Genomic DNA, 14529 nt, shown 5'->3' on the forward strand with positions numbered 1-14529 from the left:
GACATGTTTTGGTTGGCAACACTGTTGTTCGGTGACCTTAGGACATCTTTCAGCTGCAGGACGTCAGCCCGTTGAAATTTTGGGAAATTTCGGACTTTTAGCTGTACAAAATGTTGCGAACGACCTGCGAATTGCGGCATGGGCTCGTCAAATTTACAGTCAGACGATTTCTTCAGGGAAACGCCGTCCGGTGTTGTGTTACACAAGTGGCCAAGCAGCGATTACAAAATTGGTGAGCGATTTTTGTAAGGTCGTTGGTGTCATTTGACCGATTTTTTCATTGGAAATTCGCATTTTATGTCATCTTCTTTTGAGTTACATAATCGGCTTTTTGTCTTTAATTCCATTGGTTTCTTTTTTTATTCAATTCAATCGTCTCTGGCTTGTATTTTAAAATTACATATGTAATTTTGTACATTCGCAGCGGCACACGACATAAAAATAATTTGTCACTTGCATTTTTTTGTAGTTCCAACCGCCTTCAGAAGCCAGTTTTTAATGTGTTGGATACAAAATGCGTGAGGTTCTACAGTTCAGGGAATCTTCCCAGTCACAAGAAGGTTTTACTGCCCGCGCTTTCGCCAACCATGGAGTCCGGCACAATTGTCAGCTGGGAAAAGAAAGAAGGTTTCAAATTTTAACCCAGTGTCAATTAAAAGAAATGGCAAGTAAATTTTTTTTATAGGTGACCAGCTAAACGAAGGAGATTTGCTTGCCGAAATTGAAACAGACAAGGCCACAATGGGCTTTGAAACACCTGAGGAGGGCTATCTTGCCAAAATCCTCATCCCCGCAGGGTCAAAAGATGTTCCCATTGGAAAGGTTTGGTATATGAAATAAAACTGTACATAAATACTAAAGACCTACTTCAAACAATTTCAGCTTGTCTGCATTATTGTAGAGTCTCAGGATGATGTTGCCGCTTTTAAGAGCTATGTTGACGATGGCAAGGCCGCCCCTGCCCCTGCACCTGCAGCACCAGCTCCAGCGGCTCCTGCTGCTGCCTCAACAGCTGCAACTCCTCCTCCACCCCCACCTTCAGCTGCTCCAGCCGCCGCTCCAGTTTCATTTTCGGCTTCTCCTTCAGAAGGAAGAGTTTTTGCCAGTCCTCTTGCTCAGAGGATAGCCTTGGAGAAGGGCCTCGACATTAATGTAAATGATGTCTAAATTCATCATCATTCTATATAATAAAAAGTCCTATATTTTCAGTCGGTGAAAGGCACAGGAGTCTTTGGTTCCGTGACTGTGGCTGATTTGGAGCGAGCTGCAGCCAAAGCGCCTTCAGCAGGTGTCCCAGCCCCTGGCGCTGCCGCTGTTGGAGCAACCTATGTTGATTTGCCAGTTTCCAATATTCGTGGAGTCATCGCCAAAAGATTGCTGCAGTCAAAACAGACCATCCCTCATTATTATTTGAGTGTGGACATCAATGTTGGAAAGATTCTGGCTCTCCGCAAACAGTTCAACGATCAGCTCAAAGGCGAATCCGTCAAACTTAGCGTCAATGACTTTATCATCAAGGCCACTGCCTTGGCCTGCAAGAAAGTCCCAGAAGCCAATTCCTCCTGGCTGGACTCTGTTATTAGACAGTGAGCTTCTTCAGTAAATATATTGTAAGCTAACTAAATTGATTGTTTCAAGATACACATCGTGTGACGTCAGTGTTGCTGTCAGCACAGACAAGGGTCTAATCACACCAATCGTGTTCGCTGCTGAAACAAAGGGCCTAGTTGATATTTCCAGAGAAGTAAAAGAACTAGCTGGTAGAGCCCGAGAAGGAAAGTTGCAGCCACACGAATTCCAGGCGAGAAAAATTAAATCCCAAAATAAAACAAAATAAATTATTTCTCTAATTATTTTAGGGTGGCACTTTCTCGATCTCAAATCTGGGAATGTTTGGAGTGAAGAACTTCTGTGCCATTATCAACCCTCCTCAATCATGCATTTTAGCTGTTGGCACAACAGAATCAAGGGTAGTCCCCGACAGCACCACCCAATCAGGGTTAGTATTTCTAAATAGATTCCTCTTGAAACCTAATTTTTAAATTTCTTTAGATACTCCTCTGCTGATTACATGAGTGTTACATTGAGCTGTGACCACAGAACAGTGGACGGTGCAGTGGGTGCGCAGTGGCTTCAAGCCTTCAAGGGTTACCTTGAAAACCCGACGTCGATGCTGTTATAAGGTTTGAACTGCCCTTTTTTTGTTATTGCACTCCTCGAGTCCGTATTTAAATTATTTGTTAGCCCATGCCGGATTGATTCAAACAAGTAATATAAGCGCATTTAAAACAATTGGCAATTTGTTCTGGCAATTTGTTTCATGGGCCAACTGTTAATTTATAGTGGACAGCTAAATAATGTTTTTTTAAGCCCAGTATGTGGGAAAAGTACATAGGATTTTTCGCCCCTCTAAATTTCACAATTGACAAAATAATAAACAAAGGCCCTACTGATCGAATGTTATAAAGATTGGACCACCTGCAAGATATATGAACAAATAATACGAATAGCAGCGCTTTTTTTCTTTCTAAGAAAATTTGAGGGAGCTTTGTTTATGCTTACTCTCAGAAGTAACTAGCTTCTGATTCTGACGCAGGTGGTCCGTTATTTAGATGGTATGCTAGGTCAGAAGCACATTCAATTTAGCATACCACATGTTATTGTTTTCTCCTGGAAAGTAGAAAAATGTCCTGTAAAATCACCGTTTAGTCTCTGTAAATAGCCGTTGAATGAAAAAAGAAAAAATGAAATGCTAAAATTTACGAAAAAATAATCATGTTTATAATTAAATCTCAGTTCACACATAAGTCGACAGTTTAAGCAAAAGTGATGCTTAAAATAAATAGAGGTGGTGCCTAAATAATTAAAAGTCGACGCCAAACTCATTTCGTAACCAGGGGTACTGTTTCGGGCACTCGGCACATGTGTAGAGGTAGCGCTCTGCCTTGTGAGGTCTCGATTGCAGCCTGCAGCTTTTAGGAATGTTGCATGCCATTTCTTCAGGGTCCAACTACATTTTATAATAATTCAAGTTTTATAATTTGCTTTTAGTAAAAGTACGATTCAAATTTACCCTTTTTTCGCATTTCCACTCTGCGAACTGGTGCAGCTGTGAAACCGGTCTAGGTTTTCTCATCCATTGGATGGCCTGGTAGTTGGTCACCACCCAAACGTCGGGATTGGCGGTGACTTCATTCAAAAATCTCTGTACCCAAAACGTTTAGTACCGAGGGGACTGAAATAAAATTGTTTATACCTGGAAGGCTTTAATGTACTCCTCCTTTTTAAACCAGGTCGAGTGGAAGTAGAGCCCAAGGGGTGCCCTATTGGTGTTGTAGTGCCTGTAGAAATTGTGAATCAGCATTCGGTAGATGTCCTCTCCGTTCAGATTGGGCGGACAACTGTCCACCATTCCGCATGTGTAGCCCTACAGAAAGGCAAATTAAAATTTGCGGACAAAATTTGCACTTTTAACTTGCCTCGTACTGCAGCTGGTTCATGACCATCTCCCAGACCCCGGGGAAAGACCTCGAAGGGCAATTTTGGTTGTTTCCAGAACACCTTTGATCAAACCAAAGTAATTTAATTTAACATTCAAAACGCTCAGGGTTCAGGGTACCTGTGAGGAATGCGGTAGTCCAGAGTGTAGGGCCAAAGCGGCGGGTCAGAAATTGGCGCCACTAACGAGGCGTCGTACAGAAAACCAAATTCCCTCATCATGGCAAATTGTCTGTTGCCACCAGACCTGAGGAAGGGTGCCCTTAGACCCCTGACCTCCTCCAACCTGACTCCGCCGAATTTGTTGACAACATTGGCCTGACCCACCATCTCGTCAAACCAATCCTCAATCGTTGCGTTTCTCGACCACCAGTTCTCAGGGCTTCTGTGCCTATTGATGGATTTTTATTAAATTTATTTTCTCATTTTTCAAAGTATAATTTTTTACGTGATTGAGTGTACGGCGATTTCGTGGCCCTGATTCCACAATTGCTGCACATGCTGGTAATGCGTGTACTCATGGGAAAGGAAGTAGGTGGCCCTCCAAGGGCAGCCGTTTGGGTTGGTTTTGTTTTTGGGGAAGAGCAGCTCGGTGTATAGATTCATGTTGTCAGGGTTGATGGCGTCGTCGAACGTGATGATCAGCATCTGAGGCGTCTACGAAAAAAAAATAATAACACCTTTTCAAATGAACACGCAATCAGTTGAGAATAAAGTGGGAGCAGAATTGCACAGGCGGTTTTGCAATTTATTACACAAAAGTGAATTGCACTGAAATTGGAACTTGTGTAATTCAAGCAAGTATAGATTAGTTAAGCAAAATTTTGTTCAATATATTTTATTTGCTTTGATTTTTTATTATTCAGATAAATTTAAAAAAAAACCTCAACTCACTTCTTTTGGCTCAAGGAATCCAGGAATAATGGTTCCGTCTCGAGAGCAGTAACAATCGGGTAATTGGCACGCCGCCGTATTGCATGAAGGAGCCGCATTCGGATCATTCTCCACATCTTGATTTAAAATTTATAATTCAAGTCGATTTCTAAAAAGCTGAAAGTTTCTTACCGCACCACCCTTCGTCGGACCCGTCGATGCAGTCGACGGTGCCGTCGCAGAAAAGGTCCCTCGGCAGGCAGTTGGCGTCGGCACAACCGAGCATTCCGGCGCCGCAGCCCGCGGCCTCCAACAGGGGCTTTGGCGGCCGCGGTTCGGCCGCGTGCAAGTCGCAGTCGGTCACCTTTGCGCGAAAGTCGCAGATCTGCCGCGTCACGTCGAACAGCAGACCTTCCGAACAGCGAAACTCAAAAACTTCACCGTCTAGAATTTGATCGAAATCAATTTTTAAGTCGTTGCTCAATCAAGAAAGAAAGACAATTGAGAAAGTATGGTGTAATTATTTTTGATTGGCGAGAAATTTGGTTTCCTTTCGCGAGAAGCGTGACTGATTTTTACAATGCTTTTCGATTGTTTGTCTGATTAAGCTGGTGTCTTTGATCTCGCTTTTTTTCAACTTGCTGCGTTTTCACTTTTATCTCACCTAGACAGAGGTAGTACTTGGAGCACTCAAAGTTCGTCCACGCCTGGTTCATATTCCTCTCGGGATTTCTATAAAATCGACCATCTTCTAAGCAGTCCACGCCTCGCTTAACTGGAAGCAGTAGAAAATTAAATCAGAAAGCTCCGATTAAAATTTTCCAATGATTATATTATGATTGATGAACTTTTTCGCTTTCTAGCACAAATTGAATTTAAAAGGTACAATTATTAAGCCTTCAATGGACGTGTAATTGTGATGAAATAAACTAATTCGTTCTAGAAACAATTTGGAAGCATGATATAAAAAAAAATTAGAAATTTTTAAGTACAAAGAAATGTATAATTTTTTTATGGAACAAATTATGTGCTCCAGTTTTAAAAGATTCCACAGGTTTGCTTTCCTCTCTTTTGCGAAAGATGCGCTGGACACATACATTGACAGTTCATTAATGAAGTTGTTCTGCACGTTCAACATAAACCAGCACATCTGCCCACTTGACGTAAGTTTTGTGTATTTTTTGTACTTGCGACGTTCCTGTTCGAATGGAAACTTGTCACGACTTCTTTTAAGTGATTCTTTTTAAAGCTCCAGGCGTTAACCTAGTTTTTTGAAATCCGATCCCGTTACAAAACAACAATAATTTAACAATCTACACGCGCACTAAAACAATGTGCTCCATTGAGTGACTCTTTTGCGTTTTGACTAAAATTGACTGAATTTTTTTAAATGAAAAAATTAATTAAAATATTTTAATGATTACAAATAATTAAATCAAAGATCAGTCCAAGATAATTATTATATCTGTGAGTATAAATTATATACAGCTGTAAATTTTATGAGGTGTGTTGTTGAAGAAAAATAAAGGTTTGTACTCACTTTTTGTAATTTCTACTGAGAGCACGTTTTGGGCGAATAAAAAAATAAGGCAGCAGTAAAACGGAGAAAGCGTGGCACGCATCTTGACGGCTCGGCGCGTTCAACCTGACTGCTGAGTGCGAGGATCCAACCTGCCGGACAGGTCCTGAGGACTATCGGGAGCGTCGTCGCAAAGTGAGAGTGATCATTTATAATTTAACTGTATGTCATTGACATTGAAATCGTGCGTTTACTTGATCCGCCTAACTAGCAAAACAGCTTCTTCGACTCTGGAGAAACAAATAAAAGGAAAACTACACTCTTAACATCTATTAAGTCAAATGGGGTTTTGCTAGCAGGTTTTTCTCATTAAATTTTATGGTGAGAAACTCGTTTATTCAAATGTAGTATTTGACACCAAAATTTGGCGTAGGAATAATGAATAGAATTTTTACTACGGCTTCAGTGATTGCCAAAAAATGCATTATTTCGTAAGGATCGTGTGAAATTCCTTGGCCCTCAGGCGCACGTTGCTTGCGCGCCTTTTATTGCAGTTTCTCCCCACTGCTCTCCCATCCTCTTCATTATTTTGGCCCATATAGCCTCTAATCTTTCTGTAACCATGTTGGTTACAACTATTTAAAAAAACTTACTAAATCTATATTATGGATTATTAATTTTGAGTATGTTTATATTAAGAAAAATTAAATTTGGGATACAACTTCGAAATAGTTGATTGCAAAATATAATTCCAATGTAATATGAAAAGATACAAATGAGGAAGATATTATTCGAGAAGAAATGAAAATATCAGATTTAACTGCGGGATCTTTTATTAAGAACCTCTTGAAAGAGCATTCTTTTCATTTCTATTATACATCTGAACAACAGGGGACTTCCATGGCTGAAGAGACCCGAAAACACTAAATAATTGGAAATCGTTTACCAGTGGTACTTTTGGTTGCGGTGGTGCTCTGCAAAAGAAAAAAAATTTGGTTATTTATATGAAAAACAATTCTATGGCAAATTCTTACTCAGCTTTCCGTAGTTGATGACATAGAAGAAGAGCATCGAAGCAAAAGTAAACTGGAAGAAAGGCGCAATGCCTGTCCTCTTTGGCTGAACATATTTATGCTGCCAGCGCCAGAATGCTGCAATAAATATCAATTTTTTTTTATTATAACCTGAATTGTCAAAAGCACACATTCATAATTTTTTTCATGAAAATTGAATTAGTTTGCAAAAGGCTTTCAGTCTTTCAGTGATTAATAAAATTTGAAATATTTGTATATAAAAATTCTATTTTCGTATAAATATTATTTAAAGGCTTTTTTTTTTAATTTATTTGGCAATTTTTATTCTCAAAATAATTTTCTTACCCCGGCTGAAAGCTCCGGCAAGGGCACTTGGCGACTTGTTTCTGCGGGCCAACCAGGAGCCGACCTCACCAACCTTCACCTGGGAGAAAGGGGTGTCCGCTGAAGTAATAGAATCGCTTGATTAAAACGCTGGCAAATTAAATTCTTTCAAGTTTCAAGGGTGATCGGGGTCAAACACCAAAAATTTGGATCAAGAAAAAATAAATGGCAAATATGTTTTGCTTTTTTGAACACGAGTTCTTAACCGATAGCTGCAATTTTGGTGTCATTTTAAAGACCAAAGAGTGGAGACAATTATATTCAAGAGTTACCTTTGCCATAGAAGCGGGCTGGGTCGTACGGTCCGTGGACCTTAGGATTATATTCGGCAGGGTAGTCACCGATCGCCATCTTGCTCCTGTCCGGTTTTTGAAGAAAAAAAGACGGCGCAGGCTCAAGAACTGACGGCAGAGCCATCTAGGATGGGACTTTTTCGAATTTCGATTTCTACCCGGACACGCCCCCCACAGACTGCGAAGATTGATTTTTGATTTCTCTAAATTATTCATTTTGTTTTGAGAAGGTTTGATGTCGTATAAGTAGTTATGAAATATTTGAAGTTTTGAAAACATGTCTGGTAAGCAAGCAGTTTTTCCCAATTTGAATTCAGTAATCTTGAATCTCATTTTAATAATTTTCTTTAGAAAATGAACATCTCGAGGAAGTAGCAATCGCAGGCGATTCTGGCGCTGAATCGAGCGCAGAGAAAAATGTACTGGTGCCTTTGACGTTTCCACAGCAGACATCAAAAAACACGGCTGATCTTTTCAATCTGGACGATGAGACGGTCGAGTGCATGCTGTGCTGCAAAGAGTTTAAAATGCAGATTGACCAGCAGGCCTTTTTGCACCATTTATTTGTTGATCATCGACTGGTGATTGGGGACGTCAGTCACGTTGCCAGCCTCAAAAGGCACGTTAAATATACAATGACAATATTTTTTAAAGACTGTCTTTATAGAGAAGTAATTTAATTTTTAGGAAATAATTTGTCTATTTCAAAAATGAGTAATTTATTAATTTATTTCTGTAGTTATGTGAACTTCTGGAAAGTGCGCATGAGGTCTGGGCCCCTGGAAGAATTCTGCAGCGTGATGAAGATGGACGTGACCCCCGACGGCCAGCCAAGCAAAGACGAAACCTACTTCTTGCTCTCCGACATTCTCCCTGAGGACAAACTACTTAGGGAGGGACTTCAGGAGAAACGACTGAACGCAATACTCGAAAGACAGAAGTTTGAGCGTGAGGACCAAAGCTATTCCAGAGACTGTCTTTTTTGCCGTTTCAAACTCGGAAGCACCAGAGCCGATGCTCTCAAACACTTGTCAGACAAACATAACCTAAACTTGGGAAGGCCAGACAATCTTGTGAGTGTCAAATTTTTCTTTTAGGCTGAAAATCACGTCATGAGCTAAATTTGAATAGGTTTTCATCGACGAGCTTTTAGAAAAAATCCACACAAGACTAGAAAATCTACGCTGCCTATTCTGCAACAATCTTTTCCTCGAAAGGCACATTCTTCGGGAACACATGCGCAAAAAGCAGCACAAGTGCATCAACCCAAACGATACCGAATTTGACAAATACTATATTGTCAATTATTTAGAAATTGGAAAAACTTGGAAAGAAGTCGAGGTAAATATTCAAAGCATTTTCCCTAAAAAGATTTAAGAAACTCTTTTTAGGAGGAGCAAGATGGACCAACAGGGGCTGAGGAGGAGTCTTGGTCGGACTGGTGTGAGGAAGACGAAGCCGCAAAGCTTACCTGCTTGTTCTGTGATCACCAGGCCAAGCACTTGCAGGCTCTCAACTGTCATTCGCAAGTGCAGCATGATGGGTTCAGCTTGGAAAATATCAATCTTTCATTTTACTTGCAAGTAAGATTATTCGGATTTTGAGTTTAGATAAAAAATAACAAAATTTTTTAAGGTCAAACTAGTCAATTACATTAGACGACAAGTGCATATGAATGCCTGCCCAGTGTGCAACGAACAATTTCCAAGTAAAATCAAACTTGTCGAACACTTGCAGTCTGAAAGACATTACACCTTGCCGGAGGAATCTCTTTTTGATCAACCTCAGTAAGAAATCTAACATTCCCTTATTATTTTTTTGTAATCAATTATTACTTGCAGGTACTTTTTTCCCACTTATGAAGACGATGCGGTTTTATTCCAACTAGAGGACGCTGGTGAGACAGAATGCCAGAGTCCTGTTATACCTGAATGATTTAAATCAAGGATATCTAGGGTTAACTTTTACTCACTCTCATTCGGGAGCTCAAAGAAAGTTTGCATGCTTTAAAGTGATATTAAATTTGAGATAGGAATAAGAATGTTATCAATGAATTTTCCTCAAAATTCTTATTGCCTTAATTAAAATTTATAAAATAGAAGCCGAAAGGGTTTAAGGTTAAAGCTATCTTACATAATAGCCTAAACATTTAGAGTCAAACTTCTTCCCTTTTGCTTATCTTGTTGCACAATCAGTTTTGCATAAGAAATAAATAAAGTTCACAAATATAATGCTCAAGCTTTAAAAGATATAAATACATTTCACGTTTTTCATTTATCCAACCACTTCATTTTAAGGAGAAAAATTCAATTTTCTAATTTTTGTTGTCTTAAATTACTGAAGAATTTATTAAAAAGTTATCCCATTCGACAAACAAACACAAACTTACAATTCAGCAGAGATCAGTAAGTTACTCTTCATTAATTTAATCTTGGCTTCTTTTCCGGGGGCGGTCGCATTCTTCCTTGCGGCAATGGTGTGTCTGTTTTTTCCGACCTGGGTTCAGTTTTAATTTCATCTACAGCAAGAAAAATTTGTTATACAAATTTTTAGAAAAATGGCCTCTTAAATACCTGCTGGCGTGGATTTTGCTTGTTCAGCGGTCGCAACGGGCACAGGCTGAATGACTTTTGGTGGGTACTTGTTGGTCAGTTCCCTCAACAGCATGTCTACTCGCTGTCTCTGGAAAAGTGAACTTGTCTCCTCCCTCTCGCTGCTCTTCTTGGCTGTGCTCACGGTCATTGCTGCCTTCTGGTTTTTGTCCTTGAAGTCCCACGAGTAGCCTTTTGACGGGTGGTACCGCGAGTAAGACAGGGCTTCGTCGAAGGCGCCTTGAAGATTGTGCACTGCTGACAGCTAGAAATTTATGATACGATTTAATATTCTTTTATTAAATGCAAGGTCCGGTGAAGACCAATTTTTCTATTTTATGATCAATTGATTTGTTATTTTTAAAGAAAAGCTATAAAAAAAATGTGCCGAAATTATTTTTGCTTTAAATTACCACTCTGGAGCTGAAAACTGAACCCAGGTCAGGTGCCTGATAGACCACACCAGCTATGATGTAGTAATCGGCCATCGGTGTTGCCTGAGCCGGGGAGTGTCGGTGCTGCTTTCGAATCACGTACAAAATAGGCTCCTGGACGTGTAATAAAATATACTCTGTTCCAGTCATATTTCTTCAAACAAATATATTCAAATTATTTTCTCCTAAGCACGATGATTCAATTAGTAAAATTCTTACACGAGTTGGTCAGGATTGAGACGCTGCATTTTGACGATTTCGTTGTTACAGTTTCTGTCGTAGAAAGGGTTTGAGCGCTCCGAAAAGTAGTCCATGATATTTGCTGGATTCAGCATTGGAATCCAGTTGCTGTCGTGCCAAGACACACTCAAAGGATTATCTGTATAGAAAAAATACATAAATACGTATATGTACATGGATTTCTTTGTTTCCGGGACAAATAAAATAAAAAGTATGACCTTTGGGGTCCATCTTCGCACTGGTTGAGTTCAGCGTTTTTGGCAAAGGTAGTTCTAATCTAGTGCGTTGCAAAATTAATTAACTCAGCAATACATCTCCTAAAAAAAATCAGATTGAAATTGACGGCTACAACATTGTTTAATTATTTACAGCACGAAAAAATACAATCGAGGAGAGACTTCGAGGTCGTGTTGTGACAGGAGCAGACAGGAGTGTGGACATGGGTGTGTACATACGTCGGGTGAAGTAATGCCCCGCCCCCTCTTGGACCTATCTATCAATCCATGGACCTAATAATTTAATTTTCTAGTAAATAAAATAAATGCTATAAACAAAACAAAGTATGTGTACAAAACATGCGTCTTGAATTGGTTAGCAATACTTTTCTTTATTCTTTCCTGTAAATTTTTAATTCATAAAATTTTAAAAACTGGGTAAACTTTAGCCCATACCCAGTCCAGGAAAAAAACCAAGTACATAAGTTTATCACTTTGAAAACAACTTTGTCTGGACCGAGGTTGTTGAAATTTCTCTGATTAGCGATTCACAGCGGAGCTTCTGCGCCTTCTGACAGTGGGATGAAGAGGGCATACACAAAATCACGCAACTCTCTCCAAGAGAAGCCAATGCATTTCACACAAATTGAGCGGCTGGTATGAAGATCATTTTGAATATCTAGGTTTTTTTACAATCAAATTAAGATTTATTCTCAACAGATTTGGCCCGAGATGACGAGGCCTGGTTGAAGGCGAACAAGTGTCAACTGGAGACGTCTTCTCACCCAGAGCAGCTACTTGCAGGCGCCTTTGGAACACTTCAAGCAGCCAAAAAACAAAAATTGCAGAAAGCAGACAGACACATCGCATCAAAGAGTACAAAAAATTATTTCAAAGAAAATTGAAAATGTATAACAAACGATATAATATATAATAAAAGAACTCATGTAACTTTTTTTAATAAAGCTATTTCAACTGATAGGCTAAAAGTTTAGTGCTTTTCTTTTAAAAGGTTGGAAAATGAAGGAAACAACATTTTTTTTTTTAATTTACATTGTTTTCAATTGTAATTTATTACTAATTTTCACAAATGAAAAAAAAAATGGAACAATTTTTCATTTTTATATTAATTACCTCACACTAAATTCAACTTAATTTAATAGCTTAACAGCAGGTTACGGATTTTCAATCACATAAATGGGATATCATTAATCAGTTATTCAGACAAGTAGGTTTTGGCCCAAGATATAAGTCTGCTTATCAGTTAAAGGCCAACTTGACGACCGACTCAGTCAATATCAGCGAAATTTGCTCACTAATCTCAAGGGAAAAACCACTTTCCAACACAAAACTAAGCCCTTTTACCTCGTTTACGTTGACTCTTTTCGGCAAAAAAAAAGTTTCATCTTCCACAGTGTAGGAGAATGTCTCCGTAATGTCTGCTGGTTCAAGGCAGCCACCTGCGCAGCGGGCAGCGCGGGTTGCTGGTTCAAGGCCTGGGCCGCAGGCAAGGCGGGTTGCATGTTGGCCGCTGCATGGGCGGCTTCTTAAAGAACAGGGAATCTAGTCATCATTCCATTTTGGGCAACACCTCGGAGAGTGAGGACATCTGGATCTGAAACAATTATGATCAAGATCAAATAATTTAATAATAAAAAAAAAAAAATACTATTTACCATCAAAGACTCCAAACTCCTCATGCATGCAGTCCAACAGGACAACCAGCTTGCGCTCGCCCATATTCTCCAAGCTACCAAGGCCTGATAAGATTTCAGGTGGCAAATTGTCCATGTCGTCCCCCTCATGGACACCGGGTCTGTGAATAATGAGTCGCTGGGCACTCATGAGATGGTCCAAAACTGCCACCTTCAGGGTGCAATAGAATTTCCAGCTAAAATAATCAAACATTAATTGAAACATTGCTATATATACATCAACTTTCATTTACAACGTACTTAATTTTTTTAGCAGAATTTCTATCCCAAATTACAAACTGTGGCAATAAAAAAAAAATAATGCGCACTTCTCCAGCACTGTGCGCTCCAAGGATCTTTGGTGCGCTCACTCCACCATTACCCATGCCAAAATTCCCGAATTAAGTTTAAAGCGCGGTAAAAATGGAATGTTTACTTACGGCCGCCTTGGAAAGTAACCGCATGACCATTCCAGCGGCCAAAGACCGCTGCTACTGGTTTCTTCAGCAACTTCGCCATCTGAATGCGATTTCCGTCTCTATGGTAGTTGACCACCAAGCTGAGGCGACCACCAAGGACACGACTATTGCGAATGTGGAAGTCTTCCATGTCTGAGGAAATTTTTTTAGATCATAGCTTCAGAAAAAGAATAAAAAAAATAAAAAATTAATTTGTTTCAACTTATTTTAATATTGATTTTATATGAATTAAGATTTATTATTTTATTGCTTTAATGATCCATGTGAGAGAAAACATCATTTTAAGAATCAAAATTTCATAGAACTTAATTTAATTATTGCAATATCAAATCTATAAGCTGTGCAAAATCAGGTCTTTTGATGATATGTATTTATATATCAAAATTTATCAGATATAAATTGATCAACGTGTTTAAGCTGTTTGCAGCATAAATGATTCAATTTTTTGGCAGCAAAGCAATAGACAAAAATTTTTTTTAATTGAAAAAAAAAACACGATGCAAGAAGAAATTTGGCGACTGTGTCTTCGTAAAAAAAATACTTTTTTTTATGTAAAATCCTAAAAGCGGGCCACCGGCATCGTGGGGGCCGAAGTCCTTTCTGGGGGCCCGACTGCCAATCCGACACACAAGCGCGAAAGTACATCAAAGATGGCCCGCGGACTTTATCCGCGGCCCGCAAAGCCCCGTTTAGTGGTCGTTTATTAAGCGGCTCACGGGGGCCGCGGCCCGCCGAGCTCTCGCTAAGTGCACCCGATTACCCATTCTGGGCCCCCGGTCGGCCAGGGCCCCGTGGTGGGCCGTCGAAAACGTCAATTTTAGCGCAACAATATGGCCTCGTTCGGGTGGTTTTTGAAAACGATGTCATTTCTCATGACACTTTGTCCCAAAGGAGGGTTTGTATTTCGTCCAACGAATGCTGATGATATACATACATATAAGACGACAACGTTTCTATACTTTTTGTTATCGAAGGAATTTAGGGCTTACCTATGCAAATTATGCTAATGAATGACGATTAGAATTAATTAGAGAGCGAGTGAGGACACTGAGGACCTTCCGTTGTTCGTGCTCGTGGACCTCGTGGTGACGCTTGGACTTTAGAGATAATGAAAGGAAGGGGGAGTGGCACATCCGGTAGAGGCGCGATATGCACTACAATTTTAAAATAATTATTCTGTATTGTTTTTTAAAATTTTTAAATTTTTATTATATTCAATTCACAAGCTGAAATGAACTTTACAAATTTTACTGAACGCGCTTGCTTAAAAATAAA

General features: G+C 39.5%; 6 protein-coding genes and 1 long non-coding RNA gene across 10 annotated transcripts; 3 read left to right on the top strand and 4 right to left on the bottom strand.

Annotated features, from left to right (window-relative positions):
• The first annotated feature begins 16 nt into the window (after positions 1 to 16).
• Positions 17 to 2773, top strand: LOC132202159 (dihydrolipoyllysine-residue acetyltransferase component of pyruvate dehydrogenase complex, mitochondrial). Its single transcript, XM_059628889.1, has 8 exons — positions 17 to 232; positions 470 to 627; positions 686 to 822; positions 883 to 1152; positions 1210 to 1586; positions 1639 to 1801; positions 1860 to 1999; positions 2053 to 2773. The coding sequence occupies exons 1-8, from the start codon at positions 111 to 113 to the stop codon at positions 2180 to 2182; spliced, it is 1497 nt and encodes a 498-aa protein (XP_059484872.1). The 5' UTR covers positions 17 to 110; the 3' UTR covers positions 2183 to 2773.
• On the bottom strand, positions 2765 to 6052 carry LOC132202158 (chitin deacetylase 1). The gene is made up of 10 exons (XM_059628888.1): positions 5912 to 6052; positions 5036 to 5146; positions 4564 to 4815; positions 4393 to 4508; positions 3947 to 4155; positions 3620 to 3889; positions 3480 to 3561; positions 3257 to 3427; positions 3074 to 3205; positions 2765 to 3010 (listed from the first exon to the last, which is right to left on the bottom strand). The coding sequence occupies exons 1-10, from the start codon at positions 5991 to 5993 to the stop codon at positions 2864 to 2866; spliced, it is 1572 nt and encodes a 523-aa protein (XP_059484871.1). The 5' UTR covers positions 5994 to 6052; the 3' UTR covers positions 2765 to 2863.
• Positions 6053 to 6705: 653 nt separating this feature from the next.
• Positions 6706 to 7735, bottom strand: LOC132202564 (putative ATP synthase subunit f, mitochondrial). Its single transcript, XM_059629547.1, has 4 exons — positions 7581 to 7735; positions 7270 to 7368; positions 6925 to 7041; positions 6706 to 6864 (listed from the first exon to the last, which is right to left on the bottom strand). The coding sequence occupies exons 1-4, from the start codon at positions 7723 to 7725 to the stop codon at positions 6833 to 6835; spliced, it is 393 nt and encodes a 130-aa protein (XP_059485530.1). The 5' UTR covers positions 7726 to 7735; the 3' UTR covers positions 6706 to 6832.
• LOC132202562 (zinc finger protein 277) lies at positions 7732 to 9854 on the top strand. Its single transcript, XM_059629545.1, has 7 exons — positions 7732 to 7885; positions 7953 to 8220; positions 8341 to 8674; positions 8733 to 8942; positions 8993 to 9184; positions 9237 to 9388; positions 9443 to 9854. Exons 1-7 carry the CDS (start codon positions 7879 to 7881, stop codon positions 9534 to 9536), a joined length of 1257 nt encoding a protein of 418 aa, XP_059485528.1. The 5' UTR covers positions 7732 to 7878; the 3' UTR covers positions 9537 to 9854.
• A 54-nt stretch (positions 9855 to 9908) lies between these two features.
• LOC132202563 (mediator of RNA polymerase II transcription subunit 6) lies at positions 9909 to 11356 on the bottom strand. Its single transcript, XM_059629546.1, has 6 exons — positions 11236 to 11356; positions 11085 to 11183; positions 10846 to 11005; positions 10606 to 10780; positions 10175 to 10457; positions 9909 to 10119 (listed from the first exon to the last, which is right to left on the bottom strand). The coding sequence occupies exons 2-6, from the start codon at positions 11095 to 11097 to the stop codon at positions 10022 to 10024; spliced, it is 729 nt and encodes a 242-aa protein (XP_059485529.1). The 5' UTR covers positions 11098 to 11183; positions 11236 to 11356; the 3' UTR covers positions 9909 to 10021.
• LOC132202565 (uncharacterized) lies at positions 11345 to 12064 on the top strand. 2 transcript variants are annotated; one of them, XR_009442387.1, is made up of 3 exons: positions 11345 to 11558; positions 11626 to 11738; positions 11787 to 12064. It is a non-coding gene; the product is annotated as an uncharacterized LOC132202565 (long non-coding RNA). The 2 variants fall into 2 exon arrangements; XR_009442386.1 differs by having other exon boundaries at positions 11351 to 11558; positions 11802 to 12061.
• A 65-nt stretch (positions 12065 to 12129) lies between these two features.
• On the bottom strand, positions 12130 to 14357 carry LOC132202414 (uncharacterized). 3 transcript variants are annotated; one of them, XR_009442372.1, is made up of 4 exons: positions 14244 to 14357; positions 13216 to 13386; positions 12758 to 12972; positions 12130 to 12696 (listed from the first exon to the last, which is right to left on the bottom strand). XR_009442372.1 is itself a non-coding variant. In XM_059629321.1 (3 exons), exons 1-3 carry the CDS (start codon positions 13159 to 13161, stop codon positions 12629 to 12631), a joined length of 408 nt encoding a protein of 135 aa, XP_059485304.1. In that variant the 5' UTR covers positions 13162 to 13196; the 3' UTR covers positions 12130 to 12628. The 3 variants fall into 3 exon arrangements, 2 of the variants coding, with proteins under 2 accessions (XP_059485304.1, XP_059485305.1); XM_059629321.1 differs by lacking the exons at positions 13216 to 13386; positions 14244 to 14357 and adding an exon at positions 13037 to 13196; XM_059629322.1 differs by lacking the exons at positions 13216 to 13386; positions 14244 to 14357 and adding an exon at positions 13037 to 13195 and having other exon boundaries at positions 12130 to 12690.
• Positions 14358 to 14529: the final 172 nt, after the last annotated feature.

The sequence above is a fragment of the Neocloeon triangulifer genome, unplaced genomic scaffold, assembly GCF_031216515.1.
Source record: "Neocloeon triangulifer isolate White Clay Creek 2 clone unplaced genomic scaffold, ASM3121651v1 ptg000015l, whole genome shotgun sequence".
In the NCBI taxonomy this organism is placed as follows: domain Eukaryota; kingdom Metazoa; phylum Arthropoda; class Insecta; order Ephemeroptera; family Baetidae; genus Neocloeon; species Neocloeon triangulifer.

What these genes read in the sequence shown, in the direction of transcription:
- LOC132202564 (XM_059629547.1), bottom strand. Translation starts at nt 7,725, where the DNA reads ATGGCTCTGCCGTCAGTTCTTGAGCCTGCGCCGTCTTTTTTTCTTCAA. An exon ending in AGCCCGCTTCTATGGCAAAG is followed by an intron (nt 7,369 to 7,580) that starts GTAACTCTTGAA and finishes CTATTACTTCAG; the next exon opens with CGGACACCCCTTTCTCCCAG. An exon ending in CATCAACTACGGAAAGCTGA is followed by an intron (nt 6,865 to 6,924) that starts GTAAGAATTTGC and finishes TTTCTTTTGCAG; the next exon opens with AGCACCACCGCAACCAAAAG.
- LOC132202159 (XM_059628889.1), top strand. Translation starts at nt 111, where the DNA reads ATGTTGCGAACGACCTGCGAATTGCGGCATGGGCTCGTCAAATTTACA. An exon ending in CAGCTGGGAAAAGAAAGAAG is followed by an intron (nt 628 to 685) that starts GTTTCAAATTTT and finishes TTTTTTTTATAG; the next exon opens with GTGACCAGCTAAACGAAGGA. An exon ending in AGAAGGGCCTCGACATTAAT is followed by an intron (nt 1,153 to 1,209) that starts GTAAATGATGTC and finishes CTATATTTTCAG; the next exon opens with TCGGTGAAAGGCACAGGAGT.
- LOC132202158 (XM_059628888.1), bottom strand. Translation starts at nt 5,993, where the DNA reads ATGCGTGCCACGCTTTCTCCGTTTTACTGCTGCCTTATTTTTTTATTC. An exon ending in GATTCCTTGAGCCAAAAGAA is followed by an intron (nt 4,156 to 4,392) that starts GTGAGTTGAGGT and finishes TTTTTTTCGTAG; the next exon opens with ACGCCTCAGATGCTGATCAT. An exon ending in GACTACCGCATTCCTCACAG is followed by an intron (nt 3,562 to 3,619) that starts GTACCCTGAACC and finishes GTTTGATCAAAG; the next exon opens with GTGTTCTGGAAACAACCAAA.
- LOC132202562 (XM_059629545.1), top strand. An exon ending in CACGTTGCCAGCCTCAAAAG is followed by an intron (nt 8,221 to 8,340) that starts GCACGTTAAATA and finishes TTATTTCTGTAG; the next exon opens with TTATGTGAACTTCTGGAAAG. An exon ending in TGGGAAGGCCAGACAATCTT is followed by an intron (nt 8,675 to 8,732) that starts GTGAGTGTCAAA and finishes AAATTTGAATAG; the next exon opens with GTTTTCATCGACGAGCTTTT.
- LOC132202414 (XM_059629321.1), bottom strand. Translation starts at nt 13,161, where the DNA reads ATGGGTAATGGTGGAGTGAGCGCACCAAAGATCCTTGGAGCGCACAGT. An exon ending in AATTCTGCTAAAAAAATTAA is followed by an intron (nt 12,973 to 13,036) that starts GTACGTTGTAAA and finishes TGATTATTTTAG; the next exon opens with CTGGAAATTCTATTGCACCC. An exon ending in GGAGTTTGGAGTCTTTGATG is followed by an intron (nt 12,697 to 12,757) that starts GTAAATAGTATT and finishes TAATTGTTTCAG; the next exon opens with ATCCAGATGTCCTCACTCTC.
- LOC132202563 (XM_059629546.1), bottom strand. An exon ending in CTCAATCCTGACCAACTCGT is followed by an intron (nt 10,781 to 10,845) that starts GTAAGAATTTTA and finishes ATTTGTTTGAAG; the next exon opens with AAATATGACTGGAACAGAGT. An exon ending in CAGTTTTCAGCTCCAGAGTG is followed by an intron (nt 10,458 to 10,605) that starts GTAATTTAAAGC and finishes ATAAATTTCTAG; the next exon opens with CTGTCAGCAGTGCACAATCT.